This window comes from Tursiops truncatus, chromosome 6 (assembly GCF_011762595.2).
Source record: "Tursiops truncatus isolate mTurTru1 chromosome 6, mTurTru1.mat.Y, whole genome shotgun sequence".
Lineage (NCBI taxonomy): Eukaryota > Metazoa > Chordata > Mammalia > Artiodactyla > Delphinidae > Tursiops > Tursiops truncatus.
Window position 1 is genome coordinate 115007074 of NC_047039.1, and position 21669 is coordinate 115028742.

At 63.8% G+C, this 21669-nt stretch overlaps 1 protein-coding gene across 26 annotated transcripts in view; it reads right to left on the reverse strand.

The window, feature by feature from the left end:
• Window positions 1-1814: 1814 nt before the first annotated feature.
• EXD3 (exonuclease 3'-5' domain containing 3) overlaps window positions 1815-21669 on the reverse strand; it is a 76405-nt gene continuing 56550 nt past the window's right edge. For 18 of the 26 annotated variants that reach the window (XM_073806910.1, XM_073806909.1, XM_073806919.1 and 15 more), the window contains 5 exons: window positions 18335-18388; window positions 18016-18147; window positions 4227-4320; window positions 2504-2542; window positions 1815-2204 (listed from right to left, as the gene is read on the reverse strand). In XM_073806910.1, the coding sequence (XP_073663011.1) occupies window positions 1891-2204; window positions 2504-2542; window positions 4227-4320; window positions 18016-18147; window positions 18335-18388 (633 nt within the window). In that variant the 3' untranslated portion in view covers window positions 1815-1890. Of the gene's footprint in view, window positions 2205-2503; window positions 2543-3737; window positions 4037-4226; window positions 4321-17955; window positions 18148-18272; window positions 18406-21669 lie in introns of those variants that run through there. The other 8 variants (XM_073806918.1, XM_073806922.1, XR_012332782.1 and 5 more) reach the window with 7 other exon arrangements.

Genomic DNA, 21669 nt, shown 5'->3' on the forward strand with positions numbered 1-21669 from the left:
CCCTGTCGGCCTGGCGTCTGACCCCTAGCCCAGAAAGGGGCCTGAAGCGGTCACGGGGCACGGAAGGCACTTCCCGATGGGCCAGGACCAGGGTGGGGGCTGGGGCCTAGGATGGGCTGGCAGGGAGCGAGTGAGCCCGGAGGGTCCCCGGACAGACGCAGCCAGTCTGGGCAGCAGAGGGGTGGGGAGGCGGGAAGCCCAGCTGGATGGGGCGGGCGTGGCGTGAGGACCAGGTCCCAGTCAGCTGTCCTCTCCTCTCCCTAGAGGGCTGCGCAGGGGGAAGGGCAGAGCGGAGCTGGGGCCGGACCTGCCTGGCGGGCCTGGAAGGACACGGGCCTCGTCTCCCTGAGCCTGTGGTCCTGGCCTCTCCCTGGCTCCGGCCTCTGTCTGTCCAGGGCCGGCTGCGACACCAGGGCCTCGGGTCACAGAAGAGTCTCCAGGATGCAGCTGGGCTGGGGAGCGGGGCCGGCACCCCCGGCTGCTTCCTCTTAACCCTACAGGGGGGAGGAGTGTGGACGGGGCTGCCGTCCCAGGACAGGACGTGCGGCTGGAGGTCCTGCTCTTGGAAGCAGCACCCCAGCGCAGAGGGTCCCCGCCCTGGTGGGCGCCCACTCACCCTGGCACCCCTGCCCACCCCTTTGGCTCGGTGGCAGAGCTGGCCCTCGCACGCAGCCCACGTCCCTGGGATGGCCTTCCTCTCTCCATCTGTGGGGCGACGCCCTGGCCCAGCAGGCCCCTGGGTTGCTGGGGAGCTGAGTGGGTCAGTGCCGGGCACCCAGCAGGGGGCTACACCCTGGGGGGCTCAGAGGCATTGGCCACCCTTGTGTGGTCAGGAACAGAGGGACGGGGCAGAGGCCGGCATGGCACCGTCCGTGCCCCGCGGGCCTGCAGGTGTGCCCCGCCCTGGGGAGAGGCGGCACCCTCCCCCGCCCCCAGGCCCCGCCACTCGGAGGCTTCCGCCTGGCTCCTCAGCAAATCTGAGCTGGTTTCCGCCCCGGGGCAGGAAGGACAGGAAAGGGATGTGAGCCGGGGTGGGTGTGCATTCCTGGGGGTGAGCCAGGAGGAGGCAGGCGAGGGCAAGACGGGTCTGTGCCCAGGCCCTCTGCTCGCAGGAGCCCCGACCCGGCTCCACCGCCCGGCCCTGTGGGCCCTCTGGGTGTTGGCACTGGCTCTGAGCCTTAGTTTCCCTTGGGAGTGGGGGCGGCAGCAGCTACTTCCTGCTGTTGGGAGGATGGAGGCTCAAACGCACATGTGCTCAGGGCCCTCCAACACGGTGCTGACTGCTGGTCTCGCTCACGCGAGGAGGCCACCCAGCCCTGAGCCTGCGTGAAGGAAAGAGGCCCTGTAGGAACATGGCCCAGCCGGGGCCTGTTGCCTAGGAAGGACCCCCATCCGCGCTCACTGGAGTCTGAAGCGCCAGGAGGGTCTCGAGGGCAGCCCGGCTGGGCCCCGGGCCCACTGCGGGGAGTGAGTGGTGCAGGGGCCGGCACGTACCGCCACAGCAAGGTGGGTGGACCACGCAGCACATGGGGCCCAGCCACCCGTCCTGCACCCCTCCAGCCCCGCTGAGCACCAGCAGACTTGGGGAGCCCCCCCCCGGTGCGGCCCTCGCGCCTCTGCCCAGGCCGTTTCCTCCTGCAGGCATGCCTCCCGAATGCCTCCTTGCTGAGCGCCGGGCAGTTCTTGGCTCAGGGTCCAAGCCTCCTGCCCGCGAGGAAAGCTCCGTCTTCCCGGGACGGCTGCGAGGGACTGAGCGCGCTCGGGGCTATGGGGTGAGACGGTACCCAGCAGCGGGAGTCCACGGCCACCACCCGTGCAGCTTTTCCACTTTATTGCCGGCTGCCTGGGCCCCCAGGGGTGAGGCAGGCCACAGGGCCGTGGGCCCAGTCCTCAGGAGGGGCTGCTGGCTGGGCTGGGGGCTCTGCTCGGCTCGCGGGAGCCGGGGACACCTTCCAGAACCTCTCGGAAGTTCTCGGCGACTCGGCCCAGGTGGGAGCCCTCCCAGAAGACTTTGCCGCAGCCCGTGCAGCAGTAGAAATGCCGCAGCCCCGGCCTCCGCAGCACGCCTGCCGGGACCCCCGACAGCTGCAGTCGGGTGCCGTCGCCCAGTGTGGCCGGCACGCGGCTCTGCAGGTCCTCCTCCTCCAGCCAGCGGCAAGAGGGCTCGTAGGTGCAGCCCCCAGGGGCCTCCTCTGGGGCTGAGCCTGGACAGGCGGAGCAGCCACCCTGAGCCCCCGCCCTTAGGCATGCGGCTCCCACCCCACTCTCTCCAGGGGCCCCTCCTTCCATTTCCCTAGCCACCCCCCCACCCTGCCTCCCCTACCCAGGGACCTCTGGATCACAGGTGACTGACCCCTCTCTCTTCCCAGCCCTCCCTGACACTGCCCCCCAATCCCCCAGGGCACAGGGACCAGCCCCTCAGAGTGGTCCCCTCTGCCCCATCCTGGGGGGGGTCCAGATGCCGGGGCCCCTTGTGTCCTTGGTGGGTGCTCCCAGGGCTCACCTGTCTCCCGTTCATCCTCGATTTGGGCGGCCTCGTCACCTGTCAATCAAGGATGTCAGGGTCTGTTCTAAGGATAGACTGGCAGCCCCAGCGCCCACAGGGCACCTTGAAGTGCCCAGCCTTTCCCCCACCCCCAGCAGAGAGGGCAAAGGGCAGGGGACCAAGAAGCTTTGGCGCCAGCCCATGGGAACTCACACCTTGGGAGGTTCTTGGGGCTCAAAGGTCCCTGGGAACCATGTTCTGGGCGTAAGATCGGCCGATTAGGGAACTTGGGGGCCTGAGAACCGGCGGGCAGGGGGGGTGGGGGCGGCCCGTCGGTGGCGATGAGCAGATAAGCCCACTGCCAAGGAGGGAGTTTCGCAACCAGCCAGCACCAGGTCGGTGGGCGGGCAGGGGCCCAAGGGACCGCTGGAGCTCAGGGTGTGGGAGAGACCCTGGGAGGCGGCCTCCTCCTGACCCTGCGGGAGGGCCCCACCCGCACCGAGGGCACGGTGTGACGGCCAGGCCGGCAGCAGCCAGGGGCCAGTGCGGGATGGAGGCGGCGACGGCCGAGGAGCCCTGGCCAGCAGGTGGGAGAAGCGTCCCCCAGGCCCGTTGACCCTCGTAATTTGCTTGGCAAACATTTCTTTGCAGATGGTTCCAGATTAACTGCAGCCAGATCTGAATGGACGAGGCGCCCAAACCAGCCCTGTCGCCCCCGTGGAGCCCAGCGAGGTCATGACCTCCGTCTGGCCTCCCTGCTCCGCCACAGCCTGTCTGGCCCCAGCCCTTACCTGCCAGCTCGTGAGGGTGCTGCCCAGGACAAGTGTGAGCCTCTGGGTGGGGTGTCGGGGGCTCGGCGGGGCTGGAGCCGGGGGGGGCCCTGTGGGGGGCGCTGCTTGTGCCCTGCCCCTCCCCCCAGCCTCCAGCACGCCCTGGCCATGCTGTGGAGAGCTGAGAGCTGCACAGGGCCGGACACAGGCCGTCGTGACAGCGCAACCGCTACGTGGGTGGCCCCAGATCTCCGAGGGAGGCGGGAAGGACAGTGAGAACAGCTGGAGGAACACCAGCTGTGCAGAGGGGCCCGGAGGCACCCCGGTCTCAAGCTCACCCCTTCGGCTGCCCCAAGATGCCCTCTGTAGCCACCCCATCCCGCCCTCCACGGAAGGAAACTGAGGCCGGGCCCCTGAATAGGACCTGCCCTGGTGGGGGCGGACAGCGGGGCTCGCCCTCCTTCCTGTGCACCCAGGCTCACCTGCGTTCAGACCGCTACTGGGCAAGGCCAGCGATGCAAGTGTACACAGGTGAACGTGTGCGCTCTGCCCGCGTGCGTTCATCTGTGCGCACGTGACCGAGTGTGCACGGGCACACGTGTGAGAGCGCATGTGCCAGTGAGCGTGTGTCTTCATGTGCAAGATACACATATGCGTCCGTGTGCAGGTGCGCTCCACGTGTGGGGCAGGGTGACTGAGCAGGGCCCACGGCAGAGAAAGTGGGGGACACTATCCTGGGGGCCCTGAGTGCTGGAGCTTCCCGGTCTCCTGGACCAGTGGCCTGCACACCACACAGAGGGGAGCAGAGGCCGTGGCCCTCGTCCCAGCCCTGGGCACTGTCCACCCCCACACCCCCACCCTGGCACCGGCACCTCCCTGGCCGTCCCCGGAGGTTAGCCCTGGGAGCATGCAGCAGCTGGGCCACTGCCCACAGACTCCACGGAGCCCTCTCCTGAGCGAGGCACACTCACCTGTACCGCTAGGGCCTTCTGGGTGGCCGCTGAGCCACACAAGCTGCTTCATTACATCCTTGGAGACCTTCAGGTACTGGTGACAGTTGCAAGCCTAGGGACGGAGGAGGTGCTGAGTCTGTGGAGATGCTCTCCGTCCCTCCAGCCCCAGCCCTGTGTTCCTTGCAGCTCTGGGTCTGCCCAGGGGGTTTCACAGAGACGCACGACACCTCCCTTCCTCTTCTTGCAAGACCATGGGGCGCACCACCTCCTGGGAGCCCTCCCTGACTACGTGGGCTCCAAGTGGGCCCTGGGCAGGCTCTTCTAAGTCCTAAGATGCTAGAGGCCTCTGCCGTCACCCAGCTGTCCTCCCTAAATCCAGAGCCAAACCTGGGCCCCCTGGGATGGTTCAACATTGGTGGGGGACGCAGGCCCAGCATCAAAGGGTCAGGGTGGGCGGCCCTAGAGTTGCTCTGATCCCCTCAGCCCATTTTGGGGCATGCTGGGGCCATGTCAGTGTCCATGCCTTTTTTTTTTTTTTTTTTTGTGGTATGCAGGCCTCTCACTGTTGTGGCCTCTCCTGTTGCGGAGCACAGGCTCTGGACGCGCAGGCTCAGCGGCCATGGCTCACGGGCCCAGCCGCTCCGCAGCATGTGGGATCTTCCCGGACCGGGGCACAAACCCGTGTCCCCCTGCATCGGCAGGCGGACTCTCAATCACTGCGCCACCAAGGAAGCCCGTCCACGCTTCTTGATGACTCCTGCTGCCTGCCCTGTGCCAGGGGCTGGCATGGTCTGGCGGCTCCTGGGCACCGAGTGTGTGAGGGGCAGAGGAGCAAAGCCATTTTCGCTTCCACGCAGAGTCCGGGTCGAGGACACGTAGCGGGCTCAGCCGCACCGACCTTACTGTCCCCGAGGGTGGGGTGGGGCTTGTGGGGCCCATCCTGCCCTCGCAATTGGCCACCCTGGGGCTGCTCCATGACAACCGCTGCCTGGCGGGGTGTCAGGTCTGGACATAGGATTCCCAGAGCGAGGCAAGAAGATGGGGTGGGGGGCCCGGGCGCCCGCTGAAACCCAGCTCCCAGGCGGGTACATGCAGGTGTCCTGTCACGGGAGGGGGGGTGAGCCTGTCCACGGGGAGGGGGGGCCGCGATGGGTGCTCAAGTGACGGCTCCGGGCCCCCTCCTCACCTGGTGAGCCCTGTCAGTGCCCTGGACGACAGAGCACCTGGGGTGGGTAGTAGGCGGTGGCCACGGGCTCCTGGAGCCACGGGCTTGGGGCGGGGAGAGGGCTCCTGCCCTGCCACCCCCCCACCCTCTTCCCACGGCCTTTCATCACTGAGCCTGCTTTACCTGTGGCCTCACTGCTTGGCCTCCAGCATCACAGCCCGGGGTGGCGGGGGGGTGGGCAGGCGCCAGAGGGCGGGGCCGCCTCTGCTGGGGGGCTGGGGGGGCGGGGCTGATCCTCACGCAGGACCCTCCCCTGGGCCTCTCTGGGGGCCTCCCCCCACCGACCGCGGCCAGACTCTGGGCTGGCCTCCAGCACAGGGAGACCGCTGTGGGCTTTGCCCTCCTGGTTGCAGGTCCAGGGGCTCTTGGGGCAGGAGTGAGGGCAGAGCCCAGGCTGCAGGTCAGGCCCGTGGTCACTCCAGGCCCAGCTGGGGAAGAAGCTGAGAAAAGGCGGGCCGTCTAGCCTCCGGCCGCTGCCCTGGGCTGCCTGCCACAGAGGCCCAGGCTCTCCCTGTCCAGGCCACCCGAGGGGACAGCACCAGCAGGTGTGGGAGGGACGGCTAGCGGGAGGAGGGTGGGGTGGGGTCCTCCGCAAGGGGTCCGCCAGCCTTCCCAGGCCTGGTGGTGTGTATGCCTGGGCGGGGCCGCCAGCTCACGCTGAGTCACTGCGCAGACAAACGCCCGGTGCTGTTGTCCGTGAGGGCCGGCCCCACCCTCGGGAAGCACCGGTGCTAGTTTTCCCACGGCCGCTGCCCACTGTCGGGTCTTGCTGCCACCCTGGCCCCCACCCCCACTCCCGGCTGGAAAAGCCGGTTCTGGGCCACCTGCCCACCCCCAGTCCTGTGGTCCCCATCTGTAGGAGGGCCTGGCACCCAGGGCTTCCCTGTCCATATCCTGTCCACCTCACGGCCAGCAACGCTTGCCTCACCACCTGCTGTGGGTGGCCGCGGCCCTACCCTTGTGGGGCTCGGAGCTGAGCGCACAGCCATCACCCTCCCCACGCAAAGGGGGACGGAGCCCCTGACCTCCCGTTGTGGAGAAGGGGCCTCCGAGGGGCTGAGTAGCTTGCTCACGGTCACACTTTGGCTGACCTGGCAGGGTCCTTACCCCGCCAGCCCCCAGACAGGGGGGTGCGTGCAGGTGGTGTCTGAGCCAGGTCCACTTCCTGCAGGGCGTGTGCAGACCCCAGCCTCGGCTGCCAGCAGGTCTGGGCAGACGCCAGTGGGGGGCCATGGGCGCCCTGGACGGGTGGACAGTGTGGTCTTGTTGGTCCCGCCCCGTCTCCTTGCCCCCATCCAGCCTGGGAGCCTGGGGGCAGGGCGGGCCTCCACCCCCAGAGCCTGGCTGGGTGGGAGGGGCCAGGTGAGTCGGGCAGGAGGGGCTGGGAAGGTTCCTGGCTCCCCTGTCCCAGGGGTCCACCTGCATGCCTGCTTGCCACAGCTTCCGAGGGTGCTTGGGGCCAACGTCCACCGTGACGCCCAACCCCAGGGCATGAGGCTGCCTCTCCGGGGTGGGCTGCCAGCCGGGACTGGCCCAGGGAACTGGTGGTGGTCCGGGACCCAAAGCCAGGCAGGCCAGGTCTGGTGGTCCGCCCTCTACGGCCTGTTCCCTCCCCCCAGGCCCAAGGAGGGCAGGAAAGGCCACTTTCCTGGGAGGCGCCCCCAGTCCTTCGCTGGGCTTGGCGGGTGTGCGAGCTGGCGCCCTCCGTTCCTCTAAGACTGGGACTTGGGGAGGGGGAAGCTGGAGGGCTGAGGGGTCGGTTCCCAGGTGCTGGGAGCCATGCCCATGAGCAGGCCAGCTCTCAGCTCTGAGCCCAGGAATCCCACCCCCACCCATCACTCTCCCCGGGGAGCGACTGCCACCAGCGCAGCCAGAGCTGAGCAGGGGCGAGGTCACGGGGTCTGTCCTGAACTGTGTGTCCCCAGGCACGTCTGCTCCCACCAGCCGTGGACGCACACTTGCCGTGGTCCGTGGTGTCTGCTGTGCCACCAGGTAGTGGACGGCTGGTGCACCGGTGCCGGGAGTGGGGAGAGGGCTGTCCCTGGCAGGCCGGACTGGGCCACAGAGTGCGGTGGGAGGGGCCTCGCACACACTCCTGCCCAGAGCCCACCAGCCCCTGCCAGGGCTGAGAGCAGCGCCGTGCGAACTGCTTATAAACACCCTTGAAGCCCCATCAGCCCCGGGCCTCCCCGAGTGGGGTGCTGAGGGGGGCGCGGTGGGAGATGGGCCTCACCAGGGGCTGCCAGGGCACAGGGCGTGAGAGAGGACCAGCGGTCCCTAGGGGACAGGGCGGCAGGAAGTGGCCTTTCCAGGCTGGGAGCCTAGTGGAGGGACCCAGTTCTGAGCAGGACCTGGGCAAGGCTCCCCGCCCAGCCAGCAGCCGGCCTGACCATGCTCCCTGGCAGGCCAGGCCCACCACCCAGTGGGATGTGAGGTACGGTCAGTCTGGTACCCAGGCCCCAGGAGGCCCCACGGGCAGGGCGGAAGGGGGCTTGGGCTGAGGAGCTGTGACACGCTCTAGAGTAGTGGCCCATTTCTCGCTCACTTAGAGCAAATTTACAGCAAAGCACAGAAGAGCAGAGGAAAATAAACATCATCCCCGCGCGGGCACTGGGCGAGAAAAGTCAGCGTGGGGTGGCGGGGTCTCTGGCACCTCCCCGTACACACCTACACTCGGCAAGTGTCTCCTACTCGTGCCAGAGGGGCTGCAGGGCACCAGTGTCAGTTCCCAGGGCCCTATGGCCCATTTGGTCCCTGCCAAGCGCCACCCCCTGCCCCACCTTGCCTGAGGTCCTGAGAGCGGTGGGTCCAGAGGCCTCCCAGGGCTGCCTTGTGCACCATGACCCCCCAGAGCTGCCCCCAACAAATGGTGCAGGGCCAGGGACAAAGGGCTGGTATGAAAGACCCCCGGCCTGGGGGCGGGCCTGACACCTCGTGGACGGGCACTTAGGCGCCGCCCTGGGTCTGCTCCGCACCTCACTCTCCCACGCTGTCCGGCAGCACTTCGAGGGGTCCTGGGTCAGCTGCCCCCCGAGCCCCCTTCAAGACAAGCTGGCCTGGCCCAGGAGGGCCCTGCTGGCCCTGGCACTGGGTCGGGGTCTGGGAGAACTGGGGCCCCTCCCGCCACAGCCGAGACCCCAGGCACTTGCAGGGTTCAACCCCCCACCTGCCAGCCAGGGGCACAAGCTGGGGCAGCAGGACCAGGCCCCAGGCCCCCGGGGAGGTGTGTGGTTGAGATGGGGCCTGCCTGGGAAGGTTTAAAATCCCAGCCAGTGCTTTTCTGACCTGTGAAGCAGGCTTGCGGCCCTCTATCCCCACTGCTGGAGACCTAGGATGGCAGCCCTGCAGGGGCCCCGCTGTGTACCCGCCCTGCCCCCAGGCCCAGGAAGGTCAGTTCCCACAGGCCCGGCCCCTCCCCCACCAGGCCACGGTCCATCCCCTTTGTGGGGCCGGGACAATGTCTCCGCAGACAGAGCGGGGGATGGGCCTCTGGCGCTGTCGGCACCCTGGGGGGTCAGGGGCCACGGGTGCCGGGGCCTGCGGTCTGTGACAGACCCTGACAGCGCCAGGTCTGGGCACACGCGTGTGCACTGGCACTCCGCAGGCGTGTGTCTCAGAAGCACCCAGGTCCTCGGGGTGCAAGGGCACCAGCTTTGGAGCAGCTGAGTGTGTCCACGTGTGGGCGTGAGTCAGGCATGTGAACACGGAGCCTGTGTGACCCGGCATGTCACGTGAGGACAAGGGGCCTGCGTGAGTGGATGTGCCTTTGAGTGCTCGCCCAGCAGCCTGCAGTGCCCCGCAGGGCGGTGGGGGTGGGGGTGGAGGTCCGGAGGTGTGTTCCTGGGGTGGGAGGAGTCCTGACCGGGAGAGTCCGCCTTTCCCAGCAGATGGGGAGGGGACAGTGGCATCTGGGACAATGGGAGGAAAGCCACGTGCCCCGGGCAGAAAGATAAGCATGGTGTCCAGGACACAGTCTGGACGACACAAGGCCTGACTGAGGGGCACTGCCCGGTTAGGGCCACCCCGGTTAGGGACACACAGGAGGGTCTGAGCTCCTCCCTCAGGCTCTCTGGGGCCGGCAGGCCTATGGCCCGGGAATTGGTCACCCCCGCCCTGTGTACCTTGGTCCTCTCAAGCCTTCACCCCCTTCTCCTTCCAACTGTGCCAGCCCCGGCCCAGGGCCCACTTAGGACCTGGACGTGCAGACCCCGCTGCATGGCGACAGCCGGACTGACAGCCCAGCTTAGGCCATCTAAAGCCAGTCAGAATGAGACCCCACGTCCAGCTCACTTGGATGGGTCGGGCCAGTGTCCACTGAGGCAGACAGAGGGGTGTGAGCCACTGGGCCTGGACAGGTGGCCAAGTCCCCCCCTTCTCGTCGCATCCTGGAATCTGACACAAGACAGTCACAGCCCCCCCCCCTCCAGGGGGGCCAGGGAGAACGCGGACCACTATGTGAATTTCAGATGAAACATGGGATTCTGCTCTGAAGTTCGCGCTTATCAGGGTCTGTCCTTGCATTTCCCAAGTCCGGCACCCAGCTCTCCCAGGCTCATAGAAGGAACAGAGAAAGTGAGAGAGCTGCACGGGAGGCCCCGGACGTGCTCCCACGGCAGGGAGACCCCAACGAGGAGCAGTGCACACTGTCCCCAGGCAGGCATGGCCAGGACCCCCTAGCTCTCTCTGTGAGGTGAGGGTGGGTGGGTAGCCACGTGCCCTGGGTTACATCAAACAGAATCTGGGCCAGAGGATGCCCTCTGGACCCAGGCCCTGGGGTGGCTCCCCATCCCCTTTGGCCCCTCAGCACCTCCCCCTAGGCAGCACATCCCCCTTGACGCCCATCCCTGGCAAGACGCTGGGCAGCACACACCCCCACTCCGTGGCCCCCAGTTATCCCCACTAGCTGGTTTTCCCCCTCCCCCCACCGTCCACACCGCCACAGCCCCAGCACCCTCCTAGGCGGCACGTACACCTCCCCTGTGGCCCCTGAGCACCCCACTGCGAGCACATAGCACCCCTCCCTCGAGCACACCCCCAGGCGGCACACAGCCCCCTCCCAGTGGTCCCGAAGCCCCCCCCAGGTGGCCATACCCCTCCACCGTCCCCGATGAGCCCGGGAGGCGCCCCCTTCCCGGGGCTCCCGGGCACCCCCAGCGCGGCAGGCGCGAGCCGTTCCCAGACGGGGGAGGGGCGCGGGCCGTGAGAACCGCCGGCGGCGGGCGCGTGGGAAAGCGGGAGGAGGGGCGGCGCGGAGGGCGGGGCGCGCCTGGGAACGGCCCCCGCCCCCGCCGGCCTTTGAAAGGGCCACTCAGGGCGCCCGGCCCAGATTCAAAAGCAAACGGCCGCCCGCCCGCCAGCCTTCCCGCGCCGGCGGGGGCGGGGGCGGAGGACCTCGGCTGCCCAGGGCCGTGTGGGAGGGGGCGGGCGCCAGCCGGCGGAGAGAGGGGTGGCAGGCTGGGGAAGTCGGGGAGGGGCCGATGCGGTACGGGTTGGGGGCAGCCCTGGTTGTCCTCCTCCCACCGACAAGTGGAGCTGGGCCCTCAGACAGCAGGTGGCAGCCCTGCAGCCTGGAGTCTGTCACCCACTCACATCAGGCCTGCACAGGGGGCCAGGGGACAGTCCTGCCCCCGTGCTCTCAGCCCAAGGAGAGGGGGGCTCCAAAGGGTGGTGGTATTCCCAGGATTGGGCTGGGGGCCTGGAGAGCTTCCTGGAGGAGGTGACATATAAACTGGGGCTTGGCAGGCCTGGTGGAGAGAGTGGGTGCTCAGGTGCTGCAGGAGCTGGGGTGTGATGTGGGGTCCAGTGCGGTCAGGAGGGACCGGTGTGGACAGCAGGCTGGAACGAGTCAGGGCGCTGGCAGTGTGGAGGGGTGGGCGTGGGGCTGAGCCCAAGGGCAGGCGTCCCCCGGCCCTTCCCCCTTCCTGCACCTTCCAGGGCCACTGAGTCAGGCCAAGCAGGAGAGGGCCCCCTCTTCTACTGCCACCTGCGCCTGGTGCAGTGCGTCTGACGAGATGGGGGGAGGAAGAAGCAGTCCCTACCCAGCTCAGCCCCCCACTTCCCGGGGGCCCCCCCGCACTGCACTCTCCCCCGCCACTCCCCCAGCTCCAAGGAGGAGAGCACCGTTCCTTCTCCCGAGGCCCTGCCCTACCCCTGGCTGGCTGGGGGCACACCTAGACCCCCACCTGCCCAGGTATCCACCTGCCACGCTGCTCCCCTGTGGAGACCCCGTATCCCTGTGGAGACCTTCAGGGTCTGTGCTGGTCCCAGATGTACCCGATGATGGGCTCTCAGCAAAGCTCCACCCACAGTGGCCCCGCTCAGGGTGGCGGGTGGGCGGAGAGTGGGGCTGCCTGGGAGGGGCTGGGAAGGGGGTGCCCCCACACCCCAGCCGGTCTGACCCGTGTGGATGGGGAGGGGCAGGTGGCCGGGTGGGAGTGGGGGTGACACATGCCTGCTCCTGCTGCTTGCCCACCCACAGGGCACCCACTGCACTGCCCATCGACCCAAAGGCCCCTGCTCTGTTCGGACACAGATGGAGTAGTCACTGCCTGGCAGGCCCTACTCTGTCACCCTGAGGACCCTCCCCAGACCCAATCCACAGCTCCCTGGGGCCTCCTCCATCTGCAGCCCTGAGGGGCTGGCTGCCTCTGGCCCCTGACCCCAAGGCTGGTGAGCCTGTCTTGCCTGCTGCATCCGGGGCTCAGAGGACAGAGGGTCTGCAGAAGCTAGGCCCGCTATCCTGGGCCAGGCCCCCTGTCTTTGGAGCTGGCAGTACTCAAAAGGAAGAAGAGACCACCTTCCCTGCTGGATGCCAGCCTGGCCCCTGGGCCCGGTCATCCCTGCCACCGACCCCAGCAGCGGGGTGGGGGGCGGGGGCTTTCCTGGAAGGGCTGCTTGGTTTCTGCGAAAGCAGCTGTGGGCAGTGTGTGAACGAACACACAGGCGGGGCTGCTGCCAACAAAACCTTATCTACGGACCCTGAAGTCCGCATTTCATGTGATTTAGCTCGTGGGCTGTGATGTCAGACATCTGGGGGAGGGTGCGCCTTCTGCCCTTCCGCCAGCCCCAGCCCCGGCCACAGGACCCTCGGACTGAGATGGGTGCCCTCCCCCACCCACCCCACGGGCCTGGCTGGCATCGCCTGCCCCTCGCTCAGAAGGCAGGTCATCTGCGCCCCGCCCTCCCTCCCCTTTCTTTCGAGCCCACTGAGCGGCGGGTTTAGAGCTGGACTGACACCTCTGGCCAGTGGCTCCTGCTGGCTCCGTGGCTGGGGCTCAGAGAGTGGCACTGACGTGGGCCACGAGGGCACAGAGCAGCAGGATGGGAGACCCCAGACTTTGTGTTTTGGGTGTCCTCTTGCGGCCCAAGGTGTCTTACTGACCTTGGGCCTGAGAGCACAGAGCCGAGGGTGCCCACATGGTCTCTGCCCCTCCCTCCAGCTCCAAGAGGCCTGTCCTCTCTGGCCTGCACTAGCTCCCCCTGAGGCCATGTCACACCAGCCTGTCTTGGGGCCAGCGTCTTGGCCGTGGCTGTGGACTCGTCCCTCCATCCTGTGTGTCTGTGCACCAGTGTGCCCGCCGTCCCACCCTGCACTGTGACCTGTCTGGGCTACACGCCTGTCCTCTGTCAGGCGAGTCTGCGTCCTCTGCGTTCTGACTTGAAGCATCTCGGCCCTTTTAAAAAGTGAACATCCGTCAACATCCAGGAGGTACATCCTGGGGGGGGGCCCCAGACTGCACATGGGAGCACCTCTTAGAAGCACACGGTGAGGACCAGGGTCCAGAGGGGAGTGGCCCTGACCGCCGGGCCCCGGGGCACCTTCCCCGCAGACAGACACAAAAGGAGCAAGGAGCCGGGTGCCTGGATGGGCGCCTGGCGGGAGCTGGGCTGGGGACTCGCACACCCGACCTCCCCGGGCGCCGACCAGCAGGTCCCCTGGCCCAGGCTGTTCCCAGGGCCTCAGCACACATCTCGGACCGCATGGGGGCCCCTGGTAGCCCTGCGGGGGGATGAGAGTCCCACGTGGGGCAGGCATGGTGGCAGACTACCAGACGGCTGGTGACCAGGCAGCCCTGCGTCCGTGCGATCCAGGTCCTCAGTTCACGCCAGCCCAGGATCCTTCCTAAAGAAGTGGGCCACCGGGAGCAGGGGTCCCCAGGCCCGTGCGATCCAGGTCCTCAGTTCCCCCAAGAGCCATCTGGTGGGAACCAAGGCTGGGCTCTGGACGAGACCCAGAGGGGAGGGGTGGGACCGAGAGGAAGGCCCTGCAGGCTGGGGGGAGGGCCTCCTGGGGCCATCAGCTGGGCCCACCCTGCTGTCACCTCCGGGGGGCTACGCTGAGCTTGCCGACGGGGCCAACACCCGGCTGGCATCCTGAGTCTTGGGGCGTGCTGGGCCCCAACCCCTGATGAAACCTGTCTGGTAGCTCCCGCCACCCCCGAGGCCTGTGACAGGAGCCAGCCGCCCGGGGTCTCTGCCTGTGCAGGGTAGGGGCCGCTCCTTCTGCAGCCTCTGTGCCTGTGTGACCCTGGGGGCACCGAGTGTGGGAACGGGGCTGGGGGCCACGTAGCACAAAGGCCGGGGAGGGGCGGGGTCAGTGGCCGCTGCGCCTCTTCCTGTCTGTTCCTGCATCTGCAGTTGGCCATCAGGGTATAGGGAGGGTCTCCGTGCTCGGGGACAGGCTGGGCATGGGCGCCCCGGCTGGCCCCTGGGTCTGGGAGGGCTCCGGGGCCCCCACCACTGCAGGCCCCCAAGTTGTGGGTGTGTGCGCTGGGGGGGCCACTGGCCCGGGGTTCCCCTCGCATGCCCAGGCCCCAAGAGCCCTCTGCCCACACCCGTTCCCGTGCCAGAGATCAGCCTGGGCGGCCTCCTCCACCCTCTCAGGGCCCCTGCCCAGACCTGGGGTCTCCCGGGGGGGGGTCTGTGAGCCTGTCCCCGAGGCCCAGCCTCCTGTAACTGCAGGCTCCCCGCCCATCACCCTCCCCTTCCTGGAGACCCCTGAGCTGGCTCTGCTGAGAGCTCCCTGAGGTGGGGTGACTGTCATCCTGCAGTGGCCTCTCCCCTCCTGGGGCCCACTTCTAAGGGCTGACGTCACTGGGGCCACGGCCCAATCCGCACCACAGCAGAGGGGGCCGGAGGAACAGAAAAATAGACGTTATGCCCGGCCACGCCTGGGCTCCTGCTTAGGGTTTTTTTAAACTCAAATTTCTTTGATAAGATCCTTTCCCATGGTGGACAGCACTGGGAATGTCCTCTTGGCGGACGTTCCCGATGGACAGTCCCAGGCCCAAGTCGCCAACTTCGTGGGCCAGGACCCTGCCCTCTACGAGAGACCCACTGCCCCTAGCCCACTGGGCCCCGGGGTGGGCGGGCGGGCCACCTCCCTGTGACAGGGGCCTCCCCCACGTGGCCGGGCACACAGTCCCTCCAGCCTCACTTGCCCTGGCCTCGCACCCCGACGAGCAGCCCCGAGAGTGGCCGGGCAGGCTCTGGGAACGCTTCGTGTGTCAAGTGGGTTTTCCCTCTGGGAACAGCACCAAAATAGCAGAAGGAAGGAAAAGAAAATGGAAACTCAGCCTGGCGGCGGGAGCTCTCCAGGGAGGCGACCAGCTCTGGCCTGGGCAGGGGCAGCAGAGGCTCTGAGCCAGCGTCCAGGGTGCTCGGGCCCTCGGGGGCGCAGGACAGGACCCTGCCGGCTGAGCACAGCACGGAGGCGCTCTCTGGGTCAGTCCTAAGCGTGCTGCTCCCTGCTGGCCGGAGGCCAGTGCCCTTTGATGTCCAGATGAGCTTAGGAGCCACCCTGGCCCTGACCGTGGCCTCTCAGTGCAGAGCAGGGTCTGCAGCCGCAAGGAGCTCCTGGTCACTGGGCCTCAGGCCATCACCTCGGGGCATCTGTGCAGCCCCTTTTCTGGGCTTCTTGGGGTCCACCTGCGAGAGGGCCACTGGTTCCCCTGGGCCGGCCCCGAGGACAGCATCGCTCTGGCGCTGGGCGGGCAGCCGTTCCCGGCCGCTGCTCAGGCTGAGCTCCTGAGGGGAGGCCGCGAGTACCGTGGCCGAGGGGCTCTGGGGGCAGGCGGGGGGGAGCATGGCCCGAGGTGCCCAGCCCGGGTGCAGACACTGCTGCAAGTCGGCAGTGAGACTCCTCTGCTCATCGTGACCAGCTCCACGGCCTGAAGACCACGGTGGGAACCAGTCCACTAACCCAGAGCCAGCTGGGTCCTCCCACCCTGCCCCGGATGCTTCTGTGGTGAGCGAGGCTGGGCTCAAATGCAGAAATCCGAGCTTCTCAGGGACCCCCTTCTCTGCCCGCCTGGCCCTGCCATGCCGGCCTTTTGGGGTCCTTGTGCACAGATGTAGATGTCCCCAAACAGCTGTCTGCCACCCAGGGAGGGTCCTGCCCTGGGGCACACCCAACCTGCCTCGCTCTGGAGCTGAGCCCCGCTGGAGGCTGCCGGACAGCCACGGGCCTCAGAGGCTCCCCGGCCCTGGGACCCCCTTCCCGACTAAGGCCCACTGGGCGCTGCTGCCCAGTCTCACACCCGGGCTCCCACCTGCCACCCGTGTGGCCGCACACACAGGTCTCTGCCTGGCGCCCCGCCCCACTCCCGGCAGCCCCGTGTGGCCACTGGTGTGGCCACCTTCTGCTTCTGGGCCCTGAGCCGTGGACCCTGTCTCTGTCCTCCTCACCAGCTGGGCACGTGTGTAATGTGTGCACATCTACCACAGAAGGACAGCGCTGGGCAGGGCCCCAGCTGGGCAGTAAGCCCCTCCCCCCGCCCCAAGAGCTTGGTGTACCCCGGCGCGCCCTCCAGACCAGATTCCCGAGAGCCCAGACCCAGCACCTGCCGGGCCGCCGGCCAGGGGCTCAGCCTAAAACCTAGGATCCAGCCGCGCCCGTGAATCGTATCCTGGATCTTCTGTGCCTCGCCTTTGCGCGCCCCCCGCCCCCCCCCCCCCCCACCTTACATGGGCAGGTGCACCACCTGCTCCAGGTCTCCTGCCTCCCCGCCCTGCGGTTAGAATGCTGCACATCTGTCCCACCTGCTGCGGCCTCCCTGGGCCCCGCTGCCCCCTCGGGACTGTCTCCTGTCTCCCGGGGGCACTGGCTGGCCCCGCCAGAGTGCGGCTCTGTCTCTTGCCTTTGCACCAGCTCCACGCCCCCCTACGGGGCCCACGCCGGGGCAGGGCAGCGGCGGGGCCAAGAGGCAGGGCACACGTGGGGTGAGGGCAGCGGGGCCCTGGGTGCTCTTCCCGCGAAGGGCAGCGGCCACCCTCTGCGCCTGGCCCTCGCAGGTCCGAAGGCTCAGGCACCCCCCAGCCAGTGGCCTGCGGCGCGAGTGGCGTTTTCCTCCTGGCTACCCAATTTCCGTTTTCTCAAGAAGACACCAGCAGAGGCTCTGAAAAGCTCAGGAAAATGCCCCCCCGCAGGCCTCGCCTGACGTCCTGGGGTCTTTACAACACTTGCAGCCTTGAGCAGGGACCCGGTCCCGTCCTCCCGAGCTCCAGCCCAAGGGAAGGCACTTCCCGCCGCCCGGCTTGGCCACCGTCCGTCCTGGCAGGGCAGGGGCCCAGCTTCTGCACAGACTGCACCCCAGGCCAGGCGGTGGGGGTCCAAGGACCTGAAAACAGGGGCTTCCCTCCCTCCTCCCTCCCTCCCACCTGCTGGGCGCCGGCCTGGGGGACCGTGCAGAAGTGCGGGGCCCCGCCGGCCTCCACGTGTACCCGGATGGGGGAAGCCAGGCTGAGCTGCCACCAAACAGCTGGGCTTCGGGAGCCGCTCCCAATGCAACATCGTCATGGCCTGAACTCCAGAACATTCTGGGAAGAGCCAGCACCCTGCACGGGGACCGGCCCCGGCCCTCCCTGCCTGCCACACCCGTGCAGACCCCAACGCCGAGGGCAGCCATACCCCAGCCCGGCAGAGCCGGGCCCAAAGGCCGCATTGCCTCCCCTCAGCTGCACAGCTCACGACAGGGCACCCAGGCCAGCAGGGGAGGGGAGGGGTGCCCCCTCCCTGGCGCCCAGTCCCCAGACTCCTCACGGTTCTTAACCTTGGGTACGGCTGCCCCGACCTGGGGATTTCCTCAGCCAGACCTTTCTAGCCGTCAGGGTGGACCCAGCAGCAATCCATGGCTCTGGACCTTGCCCTCGGAAAATGGGATCCGCCCCAGACAGATGCACTTTGGTGGGTTCCCTGTATTCCCTCCAGAAGCCCAGTGGGAGGCCAGCCCTGGGCCAGGAGGACATTCCCAACCCTGAGCTTGGACACTCGCCCTGAGCTGCCCTTTCACTCTCAGCTGCCCACCTTGGCCATGCGGGCCCCGACGCTCTGCCACCTCTTGGCCACAGACTACAGTGACCGCCCCTCCCCCACCCCACCCCCGCCAAGCTCCCCCGTGCCTTGGGCATGGGCGTCTGGGGGTGGCGGAGAGGAGAAAACGCACAGACCAGGCAGTGGCGACTGCTCACATGGGCAGAAACACCAAGGCCATCCCGCCACCGCCAGGGCCTCGCGGGCCTCACCTGTCAGAGCCTGGGGCTTCCACACTGGCCCAGGGCCAGCAAGGGGCACGCAGCACCCACCTGGCAGCGGCTGAAGATGTCCGAGTGGGTGACACGCACGTTGAAATGCCTGATCACGGCTGTGGCTTGCTGCCGGGCCTTGAGGGAGCAGTCCACCGAGAGGCAGCGCCCAGCCCCAACCTGGGCCCGGAGCTGTGGACACATGCAGCCGTCGAGCGGTGGGCCAGAACCCAGAGCCCACCCAGGCCCCGCCTTCCCAGCTCCAGGCCGAGAGCCTCCGCTCAGCCCCCCTCCCCTTGGCCCCACGACAAGCAGACCCTGAGGTGTGGGCGGCTCAGGAAGTCGAGGCTCAGATGTGAGTCATCTGTGGGGTCCTCACCTTGTGGTACGGCAGCCCTGAGGTCAGGATGACCCTCCCCTCCTGCCTGGCAACCTGGGCGGGAGGAAAAACTGGCAGGTGAGGGTGTCAGGCCAGCTCCTGGGGCTGGGGCTTCTTTTGCCCCCCTTTCGCCAGCCCCCGCCCCCCACCCCATGCCCCAGAGCTGTCTCCGCCTGGCACCTGAGTGGCCACCAGATTCCCGCAGGCTGAGGCGGGGCATCCCCTCCTGTTATAGATTTGGTCTCAGAATCGTGCAGACGCTTCACAGAATTGCAAACAAAATTAAATTTAAAAAGCAATTTCTAAAAACCCAAAGATGAAACAAGTGAACTACAAAGACAGAAACATTCCAGATGACACGAAGCCACAGTGAATCGACCATGTATCTCCAGGGCTACAGACCCAAAATGAAAAATACCTGGCAGTAATACTATTGTTGGTGATGATAATATCAACATTGTTATTCTGAAATATCTGTGTGTGAATTGTAACATAAAACAGATGGCTGGGCTTCCCTGGTGGCGCGGTGGTTGGGAGTCCGCCTGCCGATGCGGGGGACGCGGGTTCGTGCCCCGGTCCGGGAGGATCCCATATGCCGCGGAGCGGCTGGGCCCGTGAGCCACGGCCGCTGAGCCTGCGCGTCCGGAGTCTGTGCTCCGCAACGGGAGAGGCCACGACAGTGAGAGGCCCGCGTACCGCAAAAAAAAAAAAAAAAAAAAGGGCAAGGAAGGGACCTGAAAAGACGTTTCTCCAAAGACACACAAATGGCCAATATGCACATGTAAAGATGCTCAACATCATGTCATCCGGGAAACGCGAGTCAAACCACAAGGAGACACCACTTCACACCCATCAGGATCGCTTTTATTTTATTTTTATAAAGGAAAATAAGTGTTGATGAGGATGTACAGCGATTGGGAGCCCTCATGAGATGCCAGTGGGAATGCAAAATGGCGTGGCTGCTGTGTGAAACAGTGTTGCAGTTTCTCAAAAAATTAAACACAGAATTACCATATGATCCAGCAATTCCACTTCTGGGTATAGATCCAAAAGCACTGAAAGCAGAAACCTGAACAGATGCTTGTACATCAAGGTACATAGTAGCAGCACTATTCACAATAGCCAAAAAGGTGCAAACAACCCAAGTGTCCACCATCAGATGACAAAAACAAATACACACACACACACACACACGCACACACACAATGTACAATGGAATTTATTCAGCGTCAAAAAGGAAGCACATGCTGACATGTGCTACAGCATGGATGGACTTTGAGGACATTATGCTCACTGAAATAAGCCAGACACAAAAGGACAAACATTATGTGATTCCACTTACATGAGGTCCCTAGAGGAGTCAAATTCACAGAGACAGAAAGTGAAACAGTAGTTACCAGGGGCTGTGGGAGGGGGAAGAGGAGAATGATTGCTTAATGCATATAGAGTTTTTGTTTGAGACGATGAAAAAGCTCTGGATATAGACAGTGGTGACGGCTGCACACATCGTGAATGCGCTTCACGCCACTGAGTTGTGCACTTAAATACGGTTAAAATGATCAATTTTATGTTACGTATGTTTTACCACAATTAAAAAAAAGCAATAAGCAAGTGGTTACTTCGTAGTGGTAACAAATATATATCTATGTGATTAATAAAAAAGCAAAATTAAAAACACACACACACAACTGAAGTAAATATGAGGAAAGACCCAAACAAAAGGGCAGCCGAGAGTAAAACCAGGAGCGACAAGAACGGAAGGCAGACGTCCCAACAGCAATGACAGGTGCAAGAGACAGTGGGCTCTTATCGGAGTTCTGTCAAGCTATAGCTATAAACCCTGCAACATTCTTTTTCAGAAGACAGAGGAAACAGAGTTTTCAGGGAAAAATGGCCCCAATGAAAGGTCATAGCAAAGGAAGTTCTTTTAGTGAAAAAGAGCCTGCTTTTTCTTGGAGTGCATGTGCATGTCCATACATCATAAACTCGAAAAGGGACAGAATACATAAAACAGGTTTAATGATATCTAATTTTTAGAACTAAGAAAAACCACAATGTGTTAAAAATACTGGAAAATAATAGCAGGTAAAACGGAAAGCAGGCAAGAAAGCTAAATTGACCTAAAATCCCTGAATTAACTTTAACTTTAGACATTGTCAACTCACAAATAAATGTTAAAATTTCTAGGCCAATCACTAAAAGAACAGAAATAGAATTTATAACTTTCAAACTAATAGAGGAAAAAAATAGAAACAAGGATGAAAAAGACAAAAAAATATAAGAAATAAAGGGAAAAAAGATCAGAAGAAGTAGGAGAAATAGAAAGCACAAGTTATATAGTACAACTAAACACAAATTATATCAGTAATTACAATAAATGTAAATGGATTAAACTTGGTTTGGATTAAATTGGTTGAAAAGCAAAGACTGTCAGACTAGATTTTTAAAAGTCCATCTAGAAGCAGTTTGTAAGTACAGTAATACACCTAATAAGAGCAAAGAAAGGTTGAAAGCGAAAGGGTGAGAAAAGGATATACAAATACTAACCAAAGAATGCTGGAGAAATGGTATTAATATTAGTTCAAATAGACTTTACTGCAAAGAGCAGTACTAGAGCCAAAGAGGTTCACCTCATAATTGTAAAAGATTTCACTCAACAGGAAGATATAAGAATTCTAAAAGTTGTATGCACGTGCACCTAATAACAACTTTAAAACATATTAAGCAGATACTGACATGACTACAAGGAGAACTTGGTGAACCCACTGTCGAGGTCTTCGATAGAAGCAGGCAGAAAAACAACCAAACAAGATACGCAAGACTTGAGCAAACATTAAGTAAGCTTGACCTACTGAGCGTGTGAGAGCAAGAGAGGGAAATGAACATGGCTGGAGGAGACTGTGGCCTTTTAAAGTCCACGTGGAACATTTGTAAAAAGGATCATCTGCTTGACTACGAAGCAAGTCTTCACAGATATCTAAATCAGCAGTATACAGGCTACAATTCAGATAGGTGAGAAATGGATTTTTAAAAGATAACTAAAAAGCTCCCAAACCCCAAGCTTTCTGAAAGTGAAAAACAGCCTTTCAAAGAACTCAAGTCAAATAAGCAATTATAACAGACGCTCAAAAATTATTAGAACGAAAAAGTAATGAAAATACAACATATCAAAACGGATGGAATGCAGCGAAAACGGACTTCAAGAAAAATTTATTGCCTTGAATGTTTACATCATAAAATTTTAAAGGCTGAAAATTAAAGAGCTAAACACTCCACTCGGAAATAACCCCAAGCAAGCAAAAGGAAGGAAACTGTAAAGATAAGAAGAGAAATTA